At 37.1% G+C, this 20501-nt stretch overlaps 4 protein-coding genes across 10 annotated transcripts; 2 read left to right on the top strand and 2 right to left on the bottom strand.

Annotated features, from left to right (window-relative positions):
* The first annotated feature begins 1184 nt into the window (after window positions 1–1184).
* On the top strand, window positions 1185–4746 carry LOC122015878 (heterogeneous nuclear ribonucleoprotein A1, A2/B1 homolog). The gene is made up of 6 exons (XM_042572948.1): window positions 1185–1338; window positions 1453–1493; window positions 2839–3002; window positions 3346–3445; window positions 3537–3709; window positions 3907–4746. The coding sequence occupies exons 1-6, from the start codon at window positions 1298–1300 to the stop codon at window positions 4513–4515; spliced, it is 1128 nt and encodes a 375-aa protein (XP_042428882.1). The 5' UTR covers window positions 1185–1297; the 3' UTR covers window positions 4516–4746.
* A 764-nt stretch (window positions 4747–5510) lies between these two features.
* On the top strand, window positions 5511–11388 carry LOC122015143 (nuclear intron maturase 4, mitochondrial-like). 5 transcript variants are annotated; one of them, XM_042571879.1, is made up of 5 exons: window positions 5511–5738; window positions 5922–6167; window positions 6260–8613; window positions 10640–10708; window positions 10782–11388. In XM_042571879.1, exons 2-3 carry the CDS (start codon window positions 6014–6016, stop codon window positions 8584–8586), a joined length of 2481 nt encoding a protein of 826 aa, XP_042427813.1. In that variant the 5' UTR covers window positions 5511–5738; window positions 5922–6013; the 3' UTR covers window positions 8587–8613; window positions 10640–10708; window positions 10782–11388. The 5 variants fall into 5 exon arrangements, with proteins under 5 accessions (XP_042427813.1, XP_042427814.1, XP_042427815.1 ...); XM_042571880.1 differs by having other exon boundaries at window positions 5937–6167; XM_042571881.1 differs by having other exon boundaries at window positions 6064–6167.
* On the bottom strand, window positions 9095–10883 carry LOC122015144. 3 transcript variants are annotated; one of them, XM_042571883.1, is made up of 6 exons: window positions 10757–10883; window positions 10519–10628; window positions 10396–10436; window positions 10245–10326; window positions 9770–9819; window positions 9095–9322 (listed from the first exon to the last, which is right to left on the bottom strand). In XM_042571883.1, the coding sequence occupies exons 2-6, from the start codon at window positions 10604–10606 to the stop codon at window positions 9107–9109; spliced, it is 477 nt and encodes a 158-aa protein (XP_042427817.1). In that variant the 5' UTR covers window positions 10607–10628; window positions 10757–10883; the 3' UTR covers window positions 9095–9106. The 3 variants fall into 3 exon arrangements, 2 of the variants coding, with proteins under 2 accessions (XP_042427817.1, XP_042427816.1); XM_042571882.1 differs by lacking the exon at window positions 10757–10883 and having other exon boundaries at window positions 10519–10733; XR_006120840.1 differs by lacking the exon at window positions 10757–10883 and having other exon boundaries at window positions 9257–9322; window positions 10029–10326; window positions 10519–10731.
* A 1552-nt stretch (window positions 11389–12940) lies between the features above and the next one.
* On the bottom strand, window positions 12941–15606 carry LOC122015865 (biogenesis of lysosome-related organelles complex 1 subunit 2-like). The gene is made up of 2 exons (XM_042572929.1): window positions 15470–15606; window positions 12941–13418 (listed from the first exon to the last, which is right to left on the bottom strand). Exons 1-2 carry the CDS (start codon window positions 15569–15571, stop codon window positions 13149–13151), a joined length of 372 nt encoding a protein of 123 aa, XP_042428863.1. The 5' UTR covers window positions 15572–15606; the 3' UTR covers window positions 12941–13148.
* Between the last annotated feature and the right edge of the window lie 4895 nt (window positions 15607–20501).

Raw genomic sequence — 20501 nt, forward strand, 5'->3', positions numbered from 1 at the left:
TAATGGATTACGGATAACTTGGAGAGGTGGCGGGGTGATCATGGAGTATACATGCGCATTTGCATATGATACACGGTGCATCTTTAGAGATGTATTTACATACATATCTAGTAGATACTAATTGCATATGATTGTGATATGTTACACTTGATTGAGTTATAATTGTTGTATTTGGTTGTCATGTTGTATACATATCATTTATTATACATGTATATGTTGATGTATATATTGCACGGGTGATTATGAGCAGATACTGTTACTGAATCGGTGAGTTTACTGACCATTATATTATGTGTCGATTTCAGATTTGGTATGTGTGCTTATTATGTCAATTATGAGTATGTGCATTTTATTATGTGTCGATTTCAGATTTGGTATGTGTGCTTATTATGTCAGTTATGAGTATGCGCATTTCATATGTTGGTTATGGCTGGATATTCATTATGTCGGTTATGTTTAGGTACATTGATTATGATAGTATAATCATGTTTTTTATTCCCTATTGAGGCTGTATACCTTTGATCTTTATATTTATTTATGAATCATGCATTATTCTGTCTATTATCCGTTGAATGACCCGTACTCACCATCGCATTTATACCTTTATGTTTTCAGGTAGCAAGTAGATGGTTGATGTGTCGCTTGGAGTATCATATCTGTCGGGTTCTACGTCATATTCGAATATGGGCCTTGGGTTTTGTTTTCTTACTGTATATGTTTTAGAAATTTATGAGTCTATTTTAGAAATTTATGAGTTTGGTATTGTATTATTTCGATGTCGTTTTGGAGTTCTGCTGTATTAGTATCTTGTATTTATGGTTGTGGTTGTATAAAGTCTAGTCGCCTAGTAGTGTATTGATTTGGTTTATATGGATCTGAAAACATTAGTTATAAGGATGAATCTCTATGTATATTTTTCTAATTTAATCAAATAATTGATAGAATTTTTTTATAGGATTAAATAATATCTTAGGATTAGCCGAGTCAAAAGACTTTGATATTAAAAATAAAAAATGGTCACAAACCTACATCAAATCAGAAATCAAGCCGGGTTTACTTGAACGTGGCCGGTTTCCTTCTCTGGTTTGCTCCGGAATCAATGGTGTCTATCAAATTCTCACTTGGATTATGTTACCAGATCTACGATCGAGATCACTTCTCTCTTCGCACCCGATATTTTTATAAGCGATTAAAGCGCATCGCGTAGCCTCCCCCAGTCGTCAAGAAAACCCTAATTCTTGGTCTTCCTCAAAGCGCGGCCTTGTGTGGATATCTAACTCGTAGCGCGGCCTTCGCCATGGGCTCGAGAATGCAGGAGCATGATGGCGCAAGCCCTGCGTGAGTATCCTCTGTTATTTCCCCCGGCTTTAGTCTTCCATTTGATGTCTTTTCGTTCGCTTCCTGTTCGCGTTTCATCACTTTCTTAGATGTTATTTTTTTCTGTTGCTGCAGAAAGATCTTCGTTGGAGGGTTGCCGAAAGATACGTCGCTAGGTTAGTTGCTTTTTTGTTGCTCTGATTAGTATAAAACTCGTTTTGCCATTTTTTCATCAAAGAGATCTGATTCTTTCTATGTAGATCTTAATTATCTCTCTCTCAATCAGTTGCGCACACATTGATCTTGTTAATATACTTGTTTAGGTTTCCTTTACATTTCGAGTTGGTTTTCTATGATACATATCGCAAAAATAAATAAAAAAACAACAGAGCGTTTGGTCAAGGATAAGAATAAATAGCGACATTTAATGATGTTTATTCTGTATCTTCACATAGCGTATGAAGTTGTCCTAAATTGTGCAGCATTGTTGCAACTTGGTCGTTGACAGAACAAATAACTACTTCTCTTATTATGCTCCTCCGAGAAGGAAATAACTAATTTGTAAAGTAGATTCTCTGCGTGTTTATGCTGCAGTAATTCAGGTTTAGTGCTGGAATTGCACTTTTCTGTAATTTTAAGGTTTGACGCATGTCTCTTGTCATTTGAATACAAATATCAGCTGCTAGCTAAAGAAGCAAGAGAAGGTTTGAATAGTGGCAAATTGCTCCATGTTCTAGATACTATCGATATAATTATTTGAGAAATTTTCGAGCTTGGCAGATAGGCTGAAAAAAGCAGCACTAGTCATTCCATTTTAGTGGAGCAAACCAATGAAAATCAGAAAGGAGCTTAAGTGAAAAATGCTAAATAGTTGGAGTGTAAACTATTTCATTGTTGGAAACCTTTTGCTGGTGCATCTCATCATGACACCTTGCTCATCAACCTTCTTCTTGCATGACCTTTGTGTAATGCCTTTTGTTTTATCTTATTGTAATACTAACAGTAAGTTGTTTTTGCTCAAATTTTACCCTTTTGTTCTATATGAACATTATTCATTGATGTCTGATAATCTCATCTACATTGTGACTGCTCAAATTTCTATATTATATATTTTAAATTTTTTCAATGGCTACTTTGTGTATCTATATTCTTGTGGTTTGCTAATCAATTAATCTGTTGCTGGAAGAAAATTTCATCCATTCTGATCTTCATGGGTATATCATTTGTGTATTTTTTTTTGTAACTTGCATTAAATTGAACTCTATTTTTTTTTCCTTTTCTTTTCATGGACACCTCTTCATGAAAGCTGACTGTCTAAACTCCATGGATTTTGATTCCATTACCTTGTTTCTTTCCGACAGATATTTATGACTCAGGATTTGTCTCAGATCCCCCCTCTCTCTCTCTATCTCTCTGCATGTTTTGTTGTGCAATTTGTTAAACATGCTTACTCTGGGGATAACATGAATATTAAATATGACTTTTGTAAACCAATGAATGCTTTGTTTCATTTTATTGCAGAAGCATTTGTAAAACACTTTGAGCAGTATGGAGAGATAGTAGATTCAGTGATAATGAAAGATCGCCATACAAACAAGCCAAGGGGTTTTGGGTTTATCACGTATAAAGATGCTTCTATAGTTGACAAAGTCATTGAGGACTCACATGTGTTTAATGGAAAAATGGTAGGTATTATTTTGGTGATCATGACTCATTATTATTTCTTTCTAACTGTATCATTACTGATTTTTTTTACCAGTAAACTTGCAGCAATTGTAACATATCCTGCCTTTTCTCTTTATAACAATATGTATCTGCTGTGTTTCTGGTTTTGTTATTTTGTCTGATCTTTTATTTTATGTGACATTCCTGTTAGTATCTTGTACTTATGGTCTGAGTTTCCCCTGTTTGAATGAGGGGAAAAAATGCCTTTGATACATTGTTACAAGATTACATCCTAAGTATTTGACACTTCCCTTCTCGTCCTTAATGTGTCATTTCTAACCTTTCATTACATGGATTCTGAAGGTGGAAATAAAAAGAACTATTCCAAAAGGTGCTGCTCCTTTGAAAGATTTCAAGACAAGGAAGATATTTGTTGGTGGAATACCGACTACACTTTCTGAGGGTAATTTATCTTTTATCTTTATATAATTTGTAGTCACTTTTTTAAAAATGCTGACGACACTAGGATCCGATGTTTACTTCAAACTGAACAGATCAGTTCAAGAACTACTTTTCTGAGTTTGGGAGGGTGGAGGAACATGAAATCATAAGGGACCATACAACCAACAGATCTCGTGGATTTGGTTTTATAGTATTTGAGAATGAAAAAGATGTAGATGATCTCTTAGCGAAAAAAGGAAATATGATTGATCTAGCTGGCACTAAGGTGAGTTAGTGCAAGATTTGATAGACAGTTTAACATTAGCATGGGGATAGTTTTTGTCTTTTAGAATTTTGATACAATTTTTCTTAGTATCTCAAACCAATCGAACCAGTAATTAGTTTTCTTTTGTTGAGCCAAGTTTACTTCAACTCTGTATGTCCTTTGTACGGGCTCTGTTGATGGCATTATTTCATTTTTAGGTTGAAATCAAGAAGGCTGAACCAAAGAAGCCTGGCAATGCCCCACCTTCTTTTGGCGGTGAATCTAGGACTCGTCACTTTGGCGACAATGCTGGCAGCTTTGGTGGTTCGTATGGTGGTGGTGCTGGCAGCTTTGGTGGCTCGTATGGTGGTAGCTCTGGTGGCAGCTTTGGTAGCTCATATGGCAGCGGTGGCGGCAGCTTTGGCAGTGCTGGTGGCTATGGTCCTTCATCCTATAGGACACCAGCTAGTTTTGGGCCTAGACCTGGTGGTTATGGTGGTTTTGGGGGTGCTGCTAGTGAATACGGTGGTAGTTATGGCGGATACGGAGGTAGCTTAGGAGACTATCGTGGAGCGTCTTCCGCTGGATATTCTAGTCGTTTCGGTTCATACGGTGGAGGATATGGCAGCGGGTATGGAGGTAGTGTAGGTGGTGGATATGGGCGTGAAGCTGGGAGTTATGGTGGTTCTAGCTATGGTGGCGCCGGTGGCGCTGGCGCTGGCTATGGTTCACCTGGGAACAGTTATGGCTCAGGACACTATGGTGGCAGGACCGGCTCGGGCCCTGGCATCGGTGGCGCTGGCAGATATCATCCTTATGGAAGATAGGAAGGGCTGATGCCATGCAGTTCTGGAATAGCTGCAAGTGTTCCGGGGAAGTATTGATGTTGTTAGTCTTGTAGGCAGTGGACAATGTAGCACAGCTGAGAATTAGCCAGCGTTGATATTCATATCGACGACTCTTGTAATTTCTATTCAGTACTTGTAACATCGAAGCGCTTTGAGCTTGGAGTAGCCTACTCTGTAACTTAAATTATCCCAATCATTTCTTGATTATTATTGTTTTCCTTCAATTTTACAAACATAGTTTTAGTTAACTTGTTTGTTCGAATTAGTTGGACCTGGTGTAGCTGGTTGCATGATTAAATGACTGACTTTCTTGTTGCCCACTGCTTTGTGTGAACTATGGCGTGCATTGTGTGGCCGGGGCTGCGAAGAGCTTGAACTCGGGGGCAGCGCCTTGTCTTGCGGAGCATGAATCTGGTGTCGTCGTGGAGCACACTCTGTCCCGAGGCTGCTAATGGAGGATAGGCAGTAGAGGAAGAAGTTTGTAGTTGAGGGTATGGACGACGGTTCGGAGGACGTTCGAAAGCCATGCACTGGGGTGAAGCAAGCTGACCACTTCCACTGCGCCTGCAAGCTCACTGATGGCGGTTCGTAGTGTTTTAGTATTGCCTATATAGACACATTCTAAAGACGGGAAAATGTGCTGGTTTGGGACTACAAAAGCACACTTTTTGCAGGAAGCATGTAAGATAGGAACTGACCCGTTTCATCGAATAGAATTCTGTTGCTGTGCTTATTTTGTGGTAGTTATCCTCAATAACATTTTAGAATTTTTTTTCTTTATTTGCACTTTTTTTTTTTATAACGCATTATAATTTCTAAAAGAGCCTGTCGAATTGAATGGGTTTAGTCTGTATGGGATGAGCGGTTTAAATGAATTCGTTGTTGTCGACGAACCAGACGATCGTAATGTGCTGAGATGGGCCGACAGAGCTCGGCCCATTTAGCTACTCCCTTTTAGCGATGGCATTGCCGATTGTTGGTATTTAAGAGGATTCCATATTCACTACTTGGCCGCCTCGAGCCTGCCCGACGCGTACTCGTCGGCGACGGCGAGTCCCCTCTTGCGGCCACTGCCGCGCCTCCAGCTCCTCTAACACTGTCCAATCTGAACGCCGAAAAATAGTTCGCCCGGACCTCGGTTTCCTTTCAGTGGCGATGACCAATCTCTCCGCCACGATTGAGGTCGAGTTCGAGTTGAAAAGGTATCTTTGATTTCGTTCCACGATGTCGCGTGATCTAGAAGGGTTTTTCATTTCCAGATAAATTTACTGCCAACTTTTGTATTGTTTTCATCAAAACTGTTCCTCACGGCTTTCCTACACTGTGAATTTAATCGTTTTAATAGTAAAAGAATCGACTTTGACTACTTGTCGATCTGAAACTAGTCACACTTCTGGAAGGAATGTAAGTGGCTATGCATGTTTAGCGATGGGGGTTAATAGTTGGTAAGATCAACTAGAAGAAAGACGCGAGCTTCATGTGCTCGATAGAATGCTGCATTGAACGTAAAATTACGATTCCATACAGTATTCACGCAATGTGGATTGCAGCAAGGGGGCGAGTTCTCCTGAGTTCATCCTCTTTGCTCCTGAAGGTTGATGCTTGTCTCGGTCCAGCTTTCATGCTTAAAGGTATCTTCTCACATCAGCCTTTTCTTTTTTGACACTTGCATGGTGCCTTTCACTCGAGTTTGTGCTAACGGAGCTCTCTACCTGTGTAACAGGCAAGTGGGATGGAAGAAAGAGATATTCCGCGGCAAATTTCATTCTTGAAGAGTTTGAAAATGCTAATGATAGGACTAGGCAGGGGATGTCGTTGGCAAAGAGCTTAGCATGCCTACCTGATGAATCTTTGACTTTGCATAAAGAGAAGCCTCTGAGCAGGATGGAGCACAAGCGTCTAATTGAACTTCGAATCAAGAAGAGGGTGAAAGCACACTTCTTTAATGGGAAGTATTATGATCTAATGAACAAAGTCATTGCTAATGTCGATACCCTCTCTGACTCCTACGATATAATTAGACTTAACTCTAATATCGACACGACATCAAAGAAGGACGATATTTGTTTCAACTCCTTAGCAGAGCAGCTAGCAACCGGTGATTTTGATGTGAAATTACACACCACATCAATTATATCAAAGAGCAAGAAGAAGGAGTGTTTGACACTTCCTAAGTTGAAGCTCAAAATTGTGCAAGAAGCTATTAGATTAGTTCTGGAAGTTGTCTACAGACAACATTTCTCTAAAATATCTCATGGTTGCCGCAGTGGAAGAGGGCAAAGATCAGCCTTAAACTATGTTGGGAAGGAGATTAGTAATCACAATTGGTGGTTTACATTATTCATCAACCAAGAAGCTGACCAGCTAATTCTCTCTAAGATTCTATCTGAAATGAATGAGAAGATTGAAGATTCCATGCTGTTCAATTTAATACAGAATATGTTTGATGCCAAAGTACTTAATTTGGTGTTTGGTAGCTTCCCAAAGGGCCATGGCCTTCCTCAGGAGGGAGTCCTCTCGCCCATTCTGATGAATATATATCTGGACAACTTAGATCATGTGATTTTTGAGATGTGCATGAGATATGAGGGCCTTGGTCTTGAAGATAGTGTCAACAAAGATGTCCAAATTTCAAAGCTTCGCAATTGGATGCGTAAACAAATAAAAGCTAATGATGATAAGAGTGTTAACCAATTGGGTGATTGCGTACGGACGAGAATTTGTGCTTGTAGATACATGGATGAGATATTTATTGCTGTTTCAGGTTCTAAAGAAACAGCCATGAAAATAAAGTCTGAAGTAATAAGTTATTTGAAGAACACACTTCATTTAGATGTAGAAGATAAAATGAATCTCTCATCAATCAGAAAGAATTCACTTGGTGTACAATTTATCGGTACAGTGATCAGGTTGTCTGCTCCAGAAAGTGCTGAATTGAAAGCAGTTCACAAATTGAAGGACAAGGTCAAGCTATTTGCTTCCCAGAAGAAAGAGATCTGGGATGCCATGACACTTAGAATTGGCAAGAAGTGGCTGGCCCATGGTTTGAGAAGAATCAAAGAATCAGAAATCAAGCAGCTTGGACTTAGCACTCCATTGCTAGATTATATTTCACAGTTTCGCAAGGGCGGCATGGAAACAGATCATTGGTTCAAATCCTTACTCAAAATTTGGATGCAAGATGTGATTGCCAAATTGGAAGATAATGAGGAGGTGCTCCTCTCTAAGTACATTGCAGAGCCAGCAGTGCCACAAGATCTTCGAGAAGCATTCTACAATTTCCAGAAGCAGGCTAAGGAGTATATTTCATCTGAGACAGCTGCCACTGTTGAACTATTGCGTGATCCTTGCATAGAACCAAGACTTTCTACAAAATCCACAACAGTGCTCAGATTGGAAGTGCCCTTGAATGCTATAAAGAAATGTCTGCATCGTTATGGTTTGATCAATATGGAAGGCTTCCCAATGCATGTGTCCAAACTTGTGTTACAAGATGATGACCTGATTATAAGCTGGTTCTCTGGATTGGTTAAGCGGTGGCTGAGATGGTATGAGAAATTTGATAACTTTGGGGATATTAAGCTCTTGATGGTGCATTGCATTAGGAAGTCTTGTATTCGAACTATTGCAGCAAAGTATAGGATGTATGAAGGGTTAATTGAGAAGAAGTTTGAGTTGGAGCAGTATGGCATCCCTTTGACGTTAGAAGATATGGACTTCGATGCTAATGCTACTACTAAATTAGATGATGATGAATACTATATGTATGGGATTTTAGGTAGTGGATTATGTCTCCTGTCTTTGTCGAGAGTGAAAGTGGCAGCTCGAGTGTTCGATTGTTTTGTAATGGGATGCACTATTTCATCTCCAAGTCTCTACACGCTTCATGTGAAGGAGAGGCAAAGGTTTCCTGGATGGAGGACTGGATTCTCTACATCAATCCATCCCAGTTTGAATGGAAGGCGCATTGGCTTGTGTAGTCAACATGTTAAAGATCTATATCTGGGTCATATATCACTGCAAAATGTTGAGTTTGGTTCTCTGAGTTGATGTGTGTTTAGAGCCTCTTGTACTCAGGTATTTTGCAACATCTTATGTAACTTCTTTTCTTGTTTTTTCCCTTGAAGAAATATTTAATCTCTTTTCTTAATAACTTTAATTTTTGAGTCTTTGATCATAAAGTATGTTTCTGGTGGCTAAATTATGTTTAAATCTGAAAGGCATCCAAAATTTTATTAGGAAGCAAGCAATATACAAGTATTAGCAACTCGTTTGAACATGACTTGATCTTGTCAATCAATATAAATCCAATGGTAGGCTGTAGCTACTCAATCTTCCCTTTTTTTTTTTCAAAGTATTGATAAATTTTGGCGACATGATCCACCTTAAGGATTTGCAGTATAAAGTTTGAGACACGATACACCTTGATGATTTGTAGTGTTTCTTATTTGACCAAAGTTACACTGAGCTGAGCCATTATGGATCGCCAAAGTAGTTAATAAACCAAAATATACATGGTTTCCCATGTCAAAACTTTTTGTTAAATAAACTCATTGAACATTGTTACATTCTAATTGTGCACTGGCGGATGGCGACGCGGCCGGAGATCATAGTCCCTGTTCAGCATTTTGAAAAGTTGATCAGAAGCCTCTAAAAGTTTTAGCTTTTCAATGTTGTCTCGTGTGTCATTAGATGAGTCCTTAATGGCTTTGGCTTTGCCTTGTATCTCACTTGCTTTATTTCTTTCACTTCTCAAGTGGGGTTTGGTAGTGCTGGTACTAGATTCCTGTGATAAGCAGACAAACAGACTATAATTTACATGAACACACTAAGACTAGCACATTGGAAACAAAATCACCAAAAATGAATGCAAGATATATAATGTCTAATAAAAGTGATTTGGGTTTTAACATGATTTGATCAATCAACTGAGTCTAGGACTGGCGGTGGCTTAAAGAAGAATCTAAGTAAATGGCAGGAAGAGGAGTTACAAACATGAACACATCTCAAACATATCACGGTCCTTGTTATGATGTTATCTAATCAATAGTAAAAATTCTATCATAACTACATAATGATGCTTAGGTGCATTATGAATATATTTGTTTTGTCTGAGTGAATTAGTTTGCTGATAAACTGAAGTTGCTAATATTTTCCTCTATTTGCAGCTAGCATTTTCTAATTTTTTTTCTTGGATAAGCTATTGTTAAGAAATTACAGCATGAACATTTACCTCTGTGTTTGATGACTGAAGCAACTTGGTTAAAGTGTTCTTAGCATCCCCTGCATAGAGAAGAGCAAACATGGATTCAAGTTGAACAAAGCTGAAATAATTCTTTCATAACCCCAAAACGACACTAGAGACACAATCTAATGCTTAGATCAAAACCACTTAAAACAGAACTTAATTTAGACGACAGATATACATCATACATAACTGTTACTCTCTACTATCTATCACTTTAACGGGTAAATAGACAAAAAAGTTAGACCTCAAGACATATGTAAATGGCTTAACAACCCTGCCTTTCGGTTTTAGTTGTTCTTTGGAGGGTGGTTTTTTGGCGCACGGTAATCTGCGCTGAAAGGTATAAGCCCAGCAAAGTGTAGTCTAGAAGAAGGGCGAATTCTACTGCTCAACTCACACCCTACTCTCGGTTCCTTCTCTTCTCCACGCCCACATTTTCTCTCAGAGCTGGGATTTGCACCTGTACTCTGCTTCATGCTGCTTTTTTCGTCTTCGATCACCATTCTCCTCCCTCTGTACCATCGCTTGGCCTGAACTAGTCCCTGTCATTGAGTCTGTAAGAATGAATTCTGAAACTCCAACAAGATGGAAGAGTGTTTGTCAAACTATACCTCATCGCTCTTAAGAATCACAATATTGTTCTTGTTCAAATCTGAAACAAAGGAGTTAGAGTGCAATTAGCCAGTATAACTATAGAGAGTACTTAAACAAAGAGAAATAATTACTCTACATACCTCTATGAGCAAGGCTAAGGAAGTCCTCCAGAGAAATCAAAGAGACAAGCATAACAACTACAGTAATTGTAGACCTCAAGCACCCCATGACTCTGTCCTGAGCAGAATGTCTGTCATGCAGCAAAAGGGAGGAAGAGGATGAAAACAATTCAAAGATCCAAGCTCTATAAGCTAGCATTGCAGCTCATAGGTCAAGGGCAAGATTCCAACAATCTTATTTTTAACTATTTCTCTTAACTTGTTCTCATTAGCTTTGCTTGCAGGGGTGTACTTGGAAGGAAGGACCTAAAGCCCTTTTCTGTGATTAAAGAAAGACACGTAAAAAGGAGCAGAGTGGAAGAAATGCGTGTTCGTTGTTCAAGAGCAGTTTGCATGCCGCCATGCATGCAACGATGTTGCTGGTCAAAACTCAGATGCAAGGTTTTGTCAACCCAAGGAAGCTGGTGTACTAATTTAAGAGTAGATGGGGCTCTTTTTCCAAAGGGAGCACAAATTTCGCACCATGGTCCAGGGCTTTGCTTGTGCCTCACTCTTTTTGGGTGGCGATCTCCATGAGCTGTGTCTGTGTGGTTGCGAGAGGTTCGATGCAGAGATGGCAAGCTATGGCTTGGTTTTTGTGAACTTTGTTAGGTTAGTGTGGACTGGAAGGGTAGTTAAGAGTTTAGTTTTAATAGCGAGTTTGGAAGGGAGGAAGAAACACAGTATCAGCACACTTCCACACAAGAATCTTTTTGGTTGTAGTTTATTTTTTTTCCTTCCTTTATTAAATTTTGTATGGGTCATGCATATTTCCTTGTGGGTAACTGACTGGTTTTGTCAATTTGTTTTATCTGACTAAGTTATGGTGATTGAGGTGGAGTTATTGCTTTATTATTTGTAGTTCATTAATAGGAGGATAAATGAATTAAATATTCATAAGTATATTTGATGTTCAATTTGGTAAGAGCCTATATATTCTCTAGTAGTGTCATTTTGTAAATTTATTAATTCATGACTTATTATAATGTGATTGGTGTTATGCCACTTTTAAGGTATATGGACATGAAAATTGTATTGGTCATAGGCTACGTATAGTGTTATCATATAACAATCTCGATTTGGTCAATGCACTGAATACGCTAATACAAGAATAAAACAAGACAATCATTTGTTCACACACCCTAATCTCATTTTTTATTTGCTTCCACAATTCTCATGCCCTATATTCAACTTAAGCTATGGAGTTCCAAACAAATTAAGCTTCAAAGTCTAAGATCTCTCTCTCTCTCACACACACATACACACACAAGATTTTTAAATGAAGAGAGAGGCCAAGGGAAAAACAATTTTATAGATGTAGGATTGACCAAACACTATAAAGCATTTTGCTATATCATATATTTTTGTGCATTCATATTGTATTGTATTATTTTTTGAAGTTTTTCAGTAAAGAATAAAAGTTGAGGTGTTCCATGTTCACAGTGTGGTCCTTGAGGAGTGTCTGTGGCTTGAGGCAATTGGACCAACTCTAACTTCAAGAACTCCTTTACCTCTTAGAAGTTGAGAAGTTGATTAACCGCTTTAATCTATTAATAAACACATGTACACACCCCCTTCAAAATTAAAACACATTCACACAAACATATATATGCACAGTGCACATAGGATTGTGATCTTATGCAAAATCGGTATAGGATCAAGGTTTCTGGGTAAAAAAAGATGTCATAAGATGATCTAATTTAAAGACAACAAAACAACTCTAATAAAAAAATGTGTAGAATCATTGTAACGTAGGATCGTATCGATTTTATTTATTGCATATGATTTTACTGATTTTGCTCCGATTCCACTGCAAAAGATGATTCCAAATAATCCTGGATAGATTTGGTATTTCTGGATTGTACGATCAATCCGGATAGCGATTCTGTAAACTATGGGTTCAATGCATAGTGAATGAAAGCAAATAAAAAAATGAACAAGACTTGTGCTGAAGTGGAGTGCATGTGTAGAAGATGACGATATTGTTTAAAACCCACTTCTTCCAAAGTTTCTTTTCCATACAAATAAACAAAAAAAAAAATATCAATTTTGTGTTGCTGCAAGCTCTATTTTCAGATCTTCCGTACAGTTCTTGGTGCAATTTAAAGGAGCCAGATTTTTGAAAGGAAGGTTGTGGACAGTTTTTCTTTTCTTCTTTATTTTTCTCATTTTTCGAGGTGCTTATTCAAAGGATTGATTTGTCCTCGTGTTTAGTTTATTCTCTGTTTTTTGCTTAGCATGCTCAAAAAGTTGCTCATGTCTTCCAACCATTCTTTCAGAGATTTTTTGCTAATGAAGTTTGACAAAAAATGCTATGACAAGCATTCTTCCATTGATCCACCATCATAGTTTTGTTCTAGATATTTTGCCAGTATCCGACACCTAAGGATGCAGCAACCTCGCGGAGGAGAAACAAGCAGTAGAAAATATTTAACACAAATAAATTATTCTTCGGCAAACAAACAAGTCGTAAATCCACAGATGATAACTTTGAGGTAGATATGACAATCGTAACAACACGATCACAAGCGGATGTCACAAAACAAGCATCCGTTCGAATGATTTGAGTGTTGTTACAGGAGGGATACAATTGTTGATTTGCAAGCAAATTTTCATGTAGTAGGCATTTTGTGACAAGCAGATTGCACTTTCCTTTCCAGCAAAGAGGTGTATCTATCAAGCATCGATATGACAGCTTCAAATTCAGTTACTTGCTGATCTATCTTCTCGATTTGTTGGACATACTCTGCAAAACCATGGTTTTTTGCACTTAACTGTTCGACGAATACTCTCAGACCAGATGCAATGTCTCCGTAGCCATTGTATTCCTCGGCCACTTTCTGGTTCATTTTCTCCAGCAGCAATAGCTGGTTATTTGTTCCCTGAATGTGATAAACTCACGATTAAATGAGAGACGAACCTGACTATTCTAACATAACCACCGCTAAATACACAAAACACCAACAAAGTAATTTCCATTCTATTGAGTTTTAGGTTGATCAATTTCAAGCAAAATGTCATCAGAAGTAACATATAGTTTTCTTTCCTTTTTGAATAGTTATGGGGAAATATTTCTACATTAAGATATCTAGCATGTGATCAATCATGCAAGATAATATAATTTGAAGTGCACGTGTATCAAAACGAAGTTCCATATTTTCGATGGATATGAGAACATCATCCGAGCAAAAGTGAATATAGTATCTACTTCATCAGTTTAATTATGTTCATTTTATGCTATCATACAATAAGGGATCCCGTAGGCAAACAATTATCATCTATAATGATGTTTGTAAATGTCATACGGCTGCAGAAAGAAACTATTCCTCCACCATGAAACTACTATGTGAAACATTTTCGATGTTAGGTAGGTAATCCTGCTATCTTGAGACTCGATATGTTAGGGAATCATGACAAGCTTGATGCTTGAACGGCACCAAGATATGGTTATTTCATGGAAAATAATTTACAAGGATAAAATATTTTCAGAGGAAAACTTTTACAAGGAACATCAGATATTTTTCCTCATTTGGTTGTGAGATAAGAAAAATATTTCCCCTCCTTTCATTCATTCATTTCCTTTCCCAATCTATCTCCGTTGTGTCTGCCAACAAGACGGAGAGGTAGCGTTGGCCAATGCAAAACCTAACGCCTAGGGCTAATGCAAAATGTATTGGTGTAGACCGAGGGTGCCTCATTGAGCTTGCCTTTGCCCTCTTCAACCAGAACCAGAAGTTGGTTTTGTTAATAAAACAAAACTACACATTTTCCATAGTCTAGGAGTATAATTTCCATTTACCATGATTTTCCATTGTGCACATTAGAGAATATTTTTCAATAAGACATTTTCCATCAAACAAGCAGACAACAAGATACAAAATTAGCTTGCTGGATCACATATCTTACATAGAAAAACAACAAGAATCAGCAGTATTTGGCATTCCAGTGTTAACAAAGCCTGATTTGTTATTTATTTACCTATTTATTTTTGATTCAAGTTAACTAAGCTTCATTCTGATATGCTACTTTATCATCCACACATCCTAGACTAACAGTTCTTACAACTTAGACATCTCAGTCTTGATCTTTTGCATCAAAATAATTATTGCAGAATATTCCTGGACATGGAAAAACAGAGTAGGAAGCACTGCATCAGCAGGCATCATTTGTTCGGTCATCGCACCATGAGAAGTGAAGTCTAATTACTTTCAGAATTCCAATTAGTTTGTCAAAATTAATTCTTTTCCATTGCTCAACACAATGTAGGTTAGTTCCTTCTAAACAGACCACATGAACAATGAACCTTGAAGCATCTTACACAGCTTTAATGCACAATCCATTTCAACATCAAATCCATTCATTTGTACCTTACCTTCTGCCCAGAACATGTCATTCTAATTTAATCTATCGATCCTCTAGTAATAGATGCACATCGCCCAGAATCCATCCATTAGAAAAAACTAAACTTTGAGGAAATTGAAATAACAAAAATGAATTCCCTGTTTCTTAGTCAACAGAAGGTACAGAAGCGAACAGAAAAGAGCAACAACCATAAAAAGAAAACAAATTTAAGGAGAGGGCATTCTTTGAGGAACAATGATTTTGTAATTCAAGCAAGAAAATTAGATAGATCATCAGATTAATTGAGTGATAAGAAGAAATTTGGGTCTGAACCATTTCATGGCGGTTATGCCTTAACAATCAGAAAAGAAAATGGAACATATCGCCAAAAAGTATCATTCTAAGATTACCAAATTCCCAAAGAAAATGATGGTGTAGCGACAGATTCGAATCCTAAAGAAACGTACAAAAGAAGCAATTTTGATGGAGATATATAAAATAACATTTGATTAAAACTGAGCTAGTGGCATGATCCAGCACCAGCTAAAAAAAATGATGAAAAGGAATCGAAGAGACTACTCGGAAGGCAAACCTCGAGCTCGCCTTTGACCATCGTGGAGATGTTGGTGAAGAGGTCCGCCAATGATTCCGCAAGTTCATCCCTCGCCGCCGCCTTCGTCTTCTCGTCCGCCATCGCCGCCTTCGTGGTCTGATCGGTTCTGGATACCCTTTGGCATCTTCACCTGCCCAGGATTCGGGAAATTGCAAACCGAACCGGCCGGAGTGTTCCGTCCGCCCGGTTCAGGCTGTTGAACCGGTTTGACCAGAATCGAGAAGCAATTAAGGAATAAATAAATTACTAAGTTAATGCAAAATTTAGGATTTTAATCGATCTAATTCACAGCATTCTTAATTGATATTTTATTATTTATCGAATTATTTGTAGAAATAAATTGATAAATTAAAATAATTTAATGTGCGATATTATGCAGCTTAATTTGAAATTACGGCAAAATAATTATTAATTTCTCATTATCATGTTTGTCCTCATGTTGCACTGTTATTTATAAAAATATTTAATAAAAAAAATAATCTGGTATACACCATCTCACTTGCATAGTTGATTGAGGAATACGTTCGTCCTAGTATCTTCGTTAATCCTCTTAGTGTCTCCGTTAACCTTTTCAATATTCCTATCAATCTGTCCTCGGACTTATACGGAGGAGATAAATCACAGACGACAATCAGTCTTTGAAATAATGACTAACACATAAGGGAGGTATTTATCTCGACTTTGTCGAGATTCGAATCCCAGACCTTATGATGATAACATCTCATGTGCTAGTCACTGGTCCACTAGACCATCCCAAGAGATCGATTGTTCTTTTTTCCAATTGAATGTTTTGGTGGTTGTGCAAACTTAGTCAGATCAAAGGTCTTCTTTCAACTTTATCAAAAGTTAATGGATTATCGACTAATCTTGATTGAGTCAACTATCCAATTGTGTCCAACTTGAACAAAATTATTAAATTTGAGAACAAATTATCTTGAGTCGTCTCACATACAAGTAGACATAACTATCTAAAACATTCTATTTTGTTAGTAGATCATCCTAGATCGACTCACACATAAGTAGATTGAAATCATCAAATAAAACTAATTTAAAGTCAAGTTGTCATCTAAAGGTAGACTCTCAGCCCATATATAGATTTAACTTGCTAATAAGTTGACTTCCTTGTATGTCAAAAGGTGTAACTTTGGAACTTCCTTTCCCAATAATCCTCATCTCCATATGAGTCTCATTTATCTAATATCTAATTAATCTTAACTTATCAAAAGTTTTATTTATCAGATCATCCTTGACTTATTTAGATCTCCGTTCATCAAGTATCAAGTGTCCCTTAACTTGGATTTCTCATTGCTCCTGCAATCTCACCAACATCACTCATTTGAGCTTCACCACTCAGAGGAAAAAATAGTTGCACCAACATTGTCCAAAGCCATGTACGTCTAATAGGTTGAGCAAATTGGACAATCAACATGGGTAGATGTATTGCTTAGGTGAGCCTTGCTAGGGTGGACTAGTACAAGTCTAATGGATAAACTAAGAGGGCAGTAATTTATTTAATGTACTCAATTAAGGAGTGCAGTTAATGCAAGACTTCCACGGAATAAATATAAATGTCTTATCCATTTAAAGTAATTAATTATATTCCAGCATACGTTTAAAAGAAATATATATATATATATATATTTCACCTTCCATTTCCACCATTATAAAGCTAAAGGTCTGGGTTCCCTTTGTATAGCAAGTCGAGCGGTATGAAGTCCATATACTTCCTTCTGCTAATAATGCTGCTGCTTCTTCAGGTTTCTGATCATTACAGCGCTGCTGCTTCAGGTAATCTTCTGTCAGTCAATCTGAATCAATCTGCTATATATATATATAATCAAATGATGAAATTAATCAACAGCAAAATATGGTTACTGATCGAATTAAACTCTTGCAGAAATATCTCCAAAGGAATCATTGTGCATTGGGTTGAACAAGAAATATCGAGGGATTTGTTTCACAGATAAAAGGTGCAGAGAATCATGCATACGGCAGGGGCGAGAGAGTGGGCACTGCTATGTTTTCTTCTTCTGCGTCTGCCGATGGATCTGCCACTCTACGAGCACTACTCCTGCTCTTCACTATAATCGGCATATGATATGATTGATTCAAGAAGAATGTAATCAATTATATATGCACTCTGAAACTAAATAAAATGTAGCATTGGGGATAAGATGGATTAGAGGTAACTGAATTTCTTTATAAATTATAGAAAAATCAGCCAGTTCGGTATTCGGCTCGCATAGTCTGCTCATAACCTACTTGAAGCTCTTACACTTTTAATATCCACACATGATCAACTTGATTTAATACGATCCAGACTCTAGATTTGCACGCCTTACACACTCACATATGAGAGAGATCTTTTCTCCATGTATTATTCATATAATTAATGCATGTAAATGAATATAAACTAATTAATATGACTTAAAATTTTTAATATGGGATTAAAGTCCTATTCACAATGAAACTTTACATCTCTTTCATTTTTTTTTTCCATTCACATATATTTAATATTTTATTAATGATCCCGAAGAATATTGATAACCTAACCCATCAATATTCTTGAAAATTTTTGATTAAAGATATAAAATATATCAATATTTCTAAGAATATATATATTAAAATATCGTTTTCACAAATATTATTTGATTTCTTTATAACTACGACAACATATCATATTTTGATCCCATTATAAAATGCTTGTTTAATATTTGTTACCTTTTAATTTTTATTGCTATAATATTTTGTGTGAATGTAAATATTTGATTGTTTCAAATACTAATACATTTTTGTTTAAGCAATTTACCAAAAGACGTACTTAGTTTAATGTATTTATCAAAAGTCACATCGTTGTTTGGTATTTACTAAAAGGTACAGTTTACCAAAATCAATCCCCAGATTACCCCTCTGGTTAACTTGGCAACCGCCTTTTTGAAACACAATTTTTCGAGCATCCAAGCCGAAATTCGAATTGAAAAATATTTTGTGGTTCGGATGCACGTCTTCTCACCATCTCTCTCCCTCCATCCCTCTGCATGGTGTTATAAGCTTGAAAGAAATATGAACCCTGCGCTTGCCATTATTGCTCGTGCTGGTTGGCGGGATTGCAATAGACCAGTTAGGTTTATGGCATAATGGCGTAAGAGTTGCTAGAGGAGACCAAGGACAAATTAAGTTAAGAACGTCAGTCGAGAAGGACAAACTTCTTGCAAGAGGGAAATTAGTAGAAGCACACATTTAAAGATTTAGACATGTATGTATTGATTTTGTTACTGTAAATTAGGGTAGTGATGATAAATAAAAATTACAGTATTGGTGGGAAGAGTGATGGCAAAAAGTGTTCTTATGGTTTATTTTGGTAGTGTTGGGAATAAATATTCAACAATACTTGAAATATAATGTAATAGAAGACTTGAATGATTTAAGTCTTCTTATTTTCTGACGTTGATAGTTAAGTTGGGCTAAACATTTTTTATTTATGGTTTAGGGTTTAGTCAGTGGTGGTCCTAGTTTACAAGAAGTATCTGCTTCAAAAGGGGCCTGATATCATAGATATCAGGCCCACGTTGGGTCTGATATCATCGATATCAGGCTCAACGTGGTATGTGGTTAAAACTTTGCTTTTACATCAGATTGTTCTTTTCCTCGCTCAACCCTTCCTAGTGGTTTCATTTGAGCAAAATTACAATTTAACTATAACAATAGATTATGTAGTTGCAAATTTACTAAATTAGTTTGTAATTTATTTATCAGGGATGATCATATAACTGAAGAATTTCTCTCTGAGATATGGAATACTCTTGATGCAAATTCTAGCATTGGACATGGAGCTAATGTAGGAGAAGTAGCCAGAACAAATATTCCATCATATTCGCAGTACAGTTGTGTGCCTAACACAAATAGAAATACAAGCAGTAATTTCACATTTGATCTAAATGAAGAAGTTAGTATTCAAGAAGATGATGTTCTGAACCCGTGTACAACACTTGGTGATTACTATGAGGCTACTTGAAGTGAGGAGGAAGGGTATTAAAACCGAAATGGAGAGGAAATGCAATGCAATACAGATGTACAAGAATTCTTTACTGATGATATGCAGATTAAACAATATGAAATATCTCAAGAGCAGTACAGTGACTTAGAGGAGGAGTTCCCAATAGCTAATGATCCATATATTCTAAATTCTCGATTGCTCCAAAGGCCAATTGAAGAGACAAATAGATCAGCATGAATTTTTTATAGGACAGATATTTCCGTCTCGACAAGAGTTCAAGAATAAATTTGTGAAGCATGTCATGGTTAAACATATGAGATATAACCCAGTTGACACTCGGAAAAATAAAGTAAAAGTTGTCTGCTTCAATCAACCGTGTAAGTGGAGAGTAGTTGCCCGGGGGGATTTAGAGTTCATTGTTACGAAATATATAAAGGAATACCAATGTGGCACCATTAGGGAAAGTGTTGATCATCAAGCATGCTCTTCATCCTTTGTAGCTTCTTTTGTTGAAGAGCAATTTCTTGCTAATGAACAATACAAGCCAAGTATGATTATAGCAAATATAAAAGCTAGGTTCGGAGTGACCATATCCTACAAAAAAGCATACATATCTCGAGAGAAAGCGATGAAGAAATTTGTTGGAGATTATGACCAAGCATATAGAGATCTTCCACTATATCTGCGTGAGTTAAGAGTAAGGGATCTTGAAACCTATGTGGCACTACACAGGAATGGAGATAATTTGTTCCAACGCTGTTTTTGGGGTTTTGGAGCTTGTAGAAGAGTATTCAGGTCTTATCTTCGTAAAATAATTGGAATTGATGCCACACACCTAAGAGGCAAATATCTTGGTGTGTTGTTGATGACTACATCAATAGATGCTAATGACAATGTCCTCCCAGTAGCCTTTGGAATCGCTGAAGTTGAATGTGAGTCTGCATAGGAGTGGTTTCTGGATCATACGAAGAGATTCTTTAATGTTGATCCAGAGTCAATGAGTATAGTATCAGA

Source organism: Zingiber officinale, chromosome 8B, assembly GCF_018446385.1.
Source record: "Zingiber officinale cultivar Zhangliang chromosome 8B, Zo_v1.1, whole genome shotgun sequence".
Classification (NCBI taxonomy): domain Eukaryota; kingdom Viridiplantae; phylum Streptophyta; class Magnoliopsida; order Zingiberales; family Zingiberaceae; genus Zingiber; species Zingiber officinale.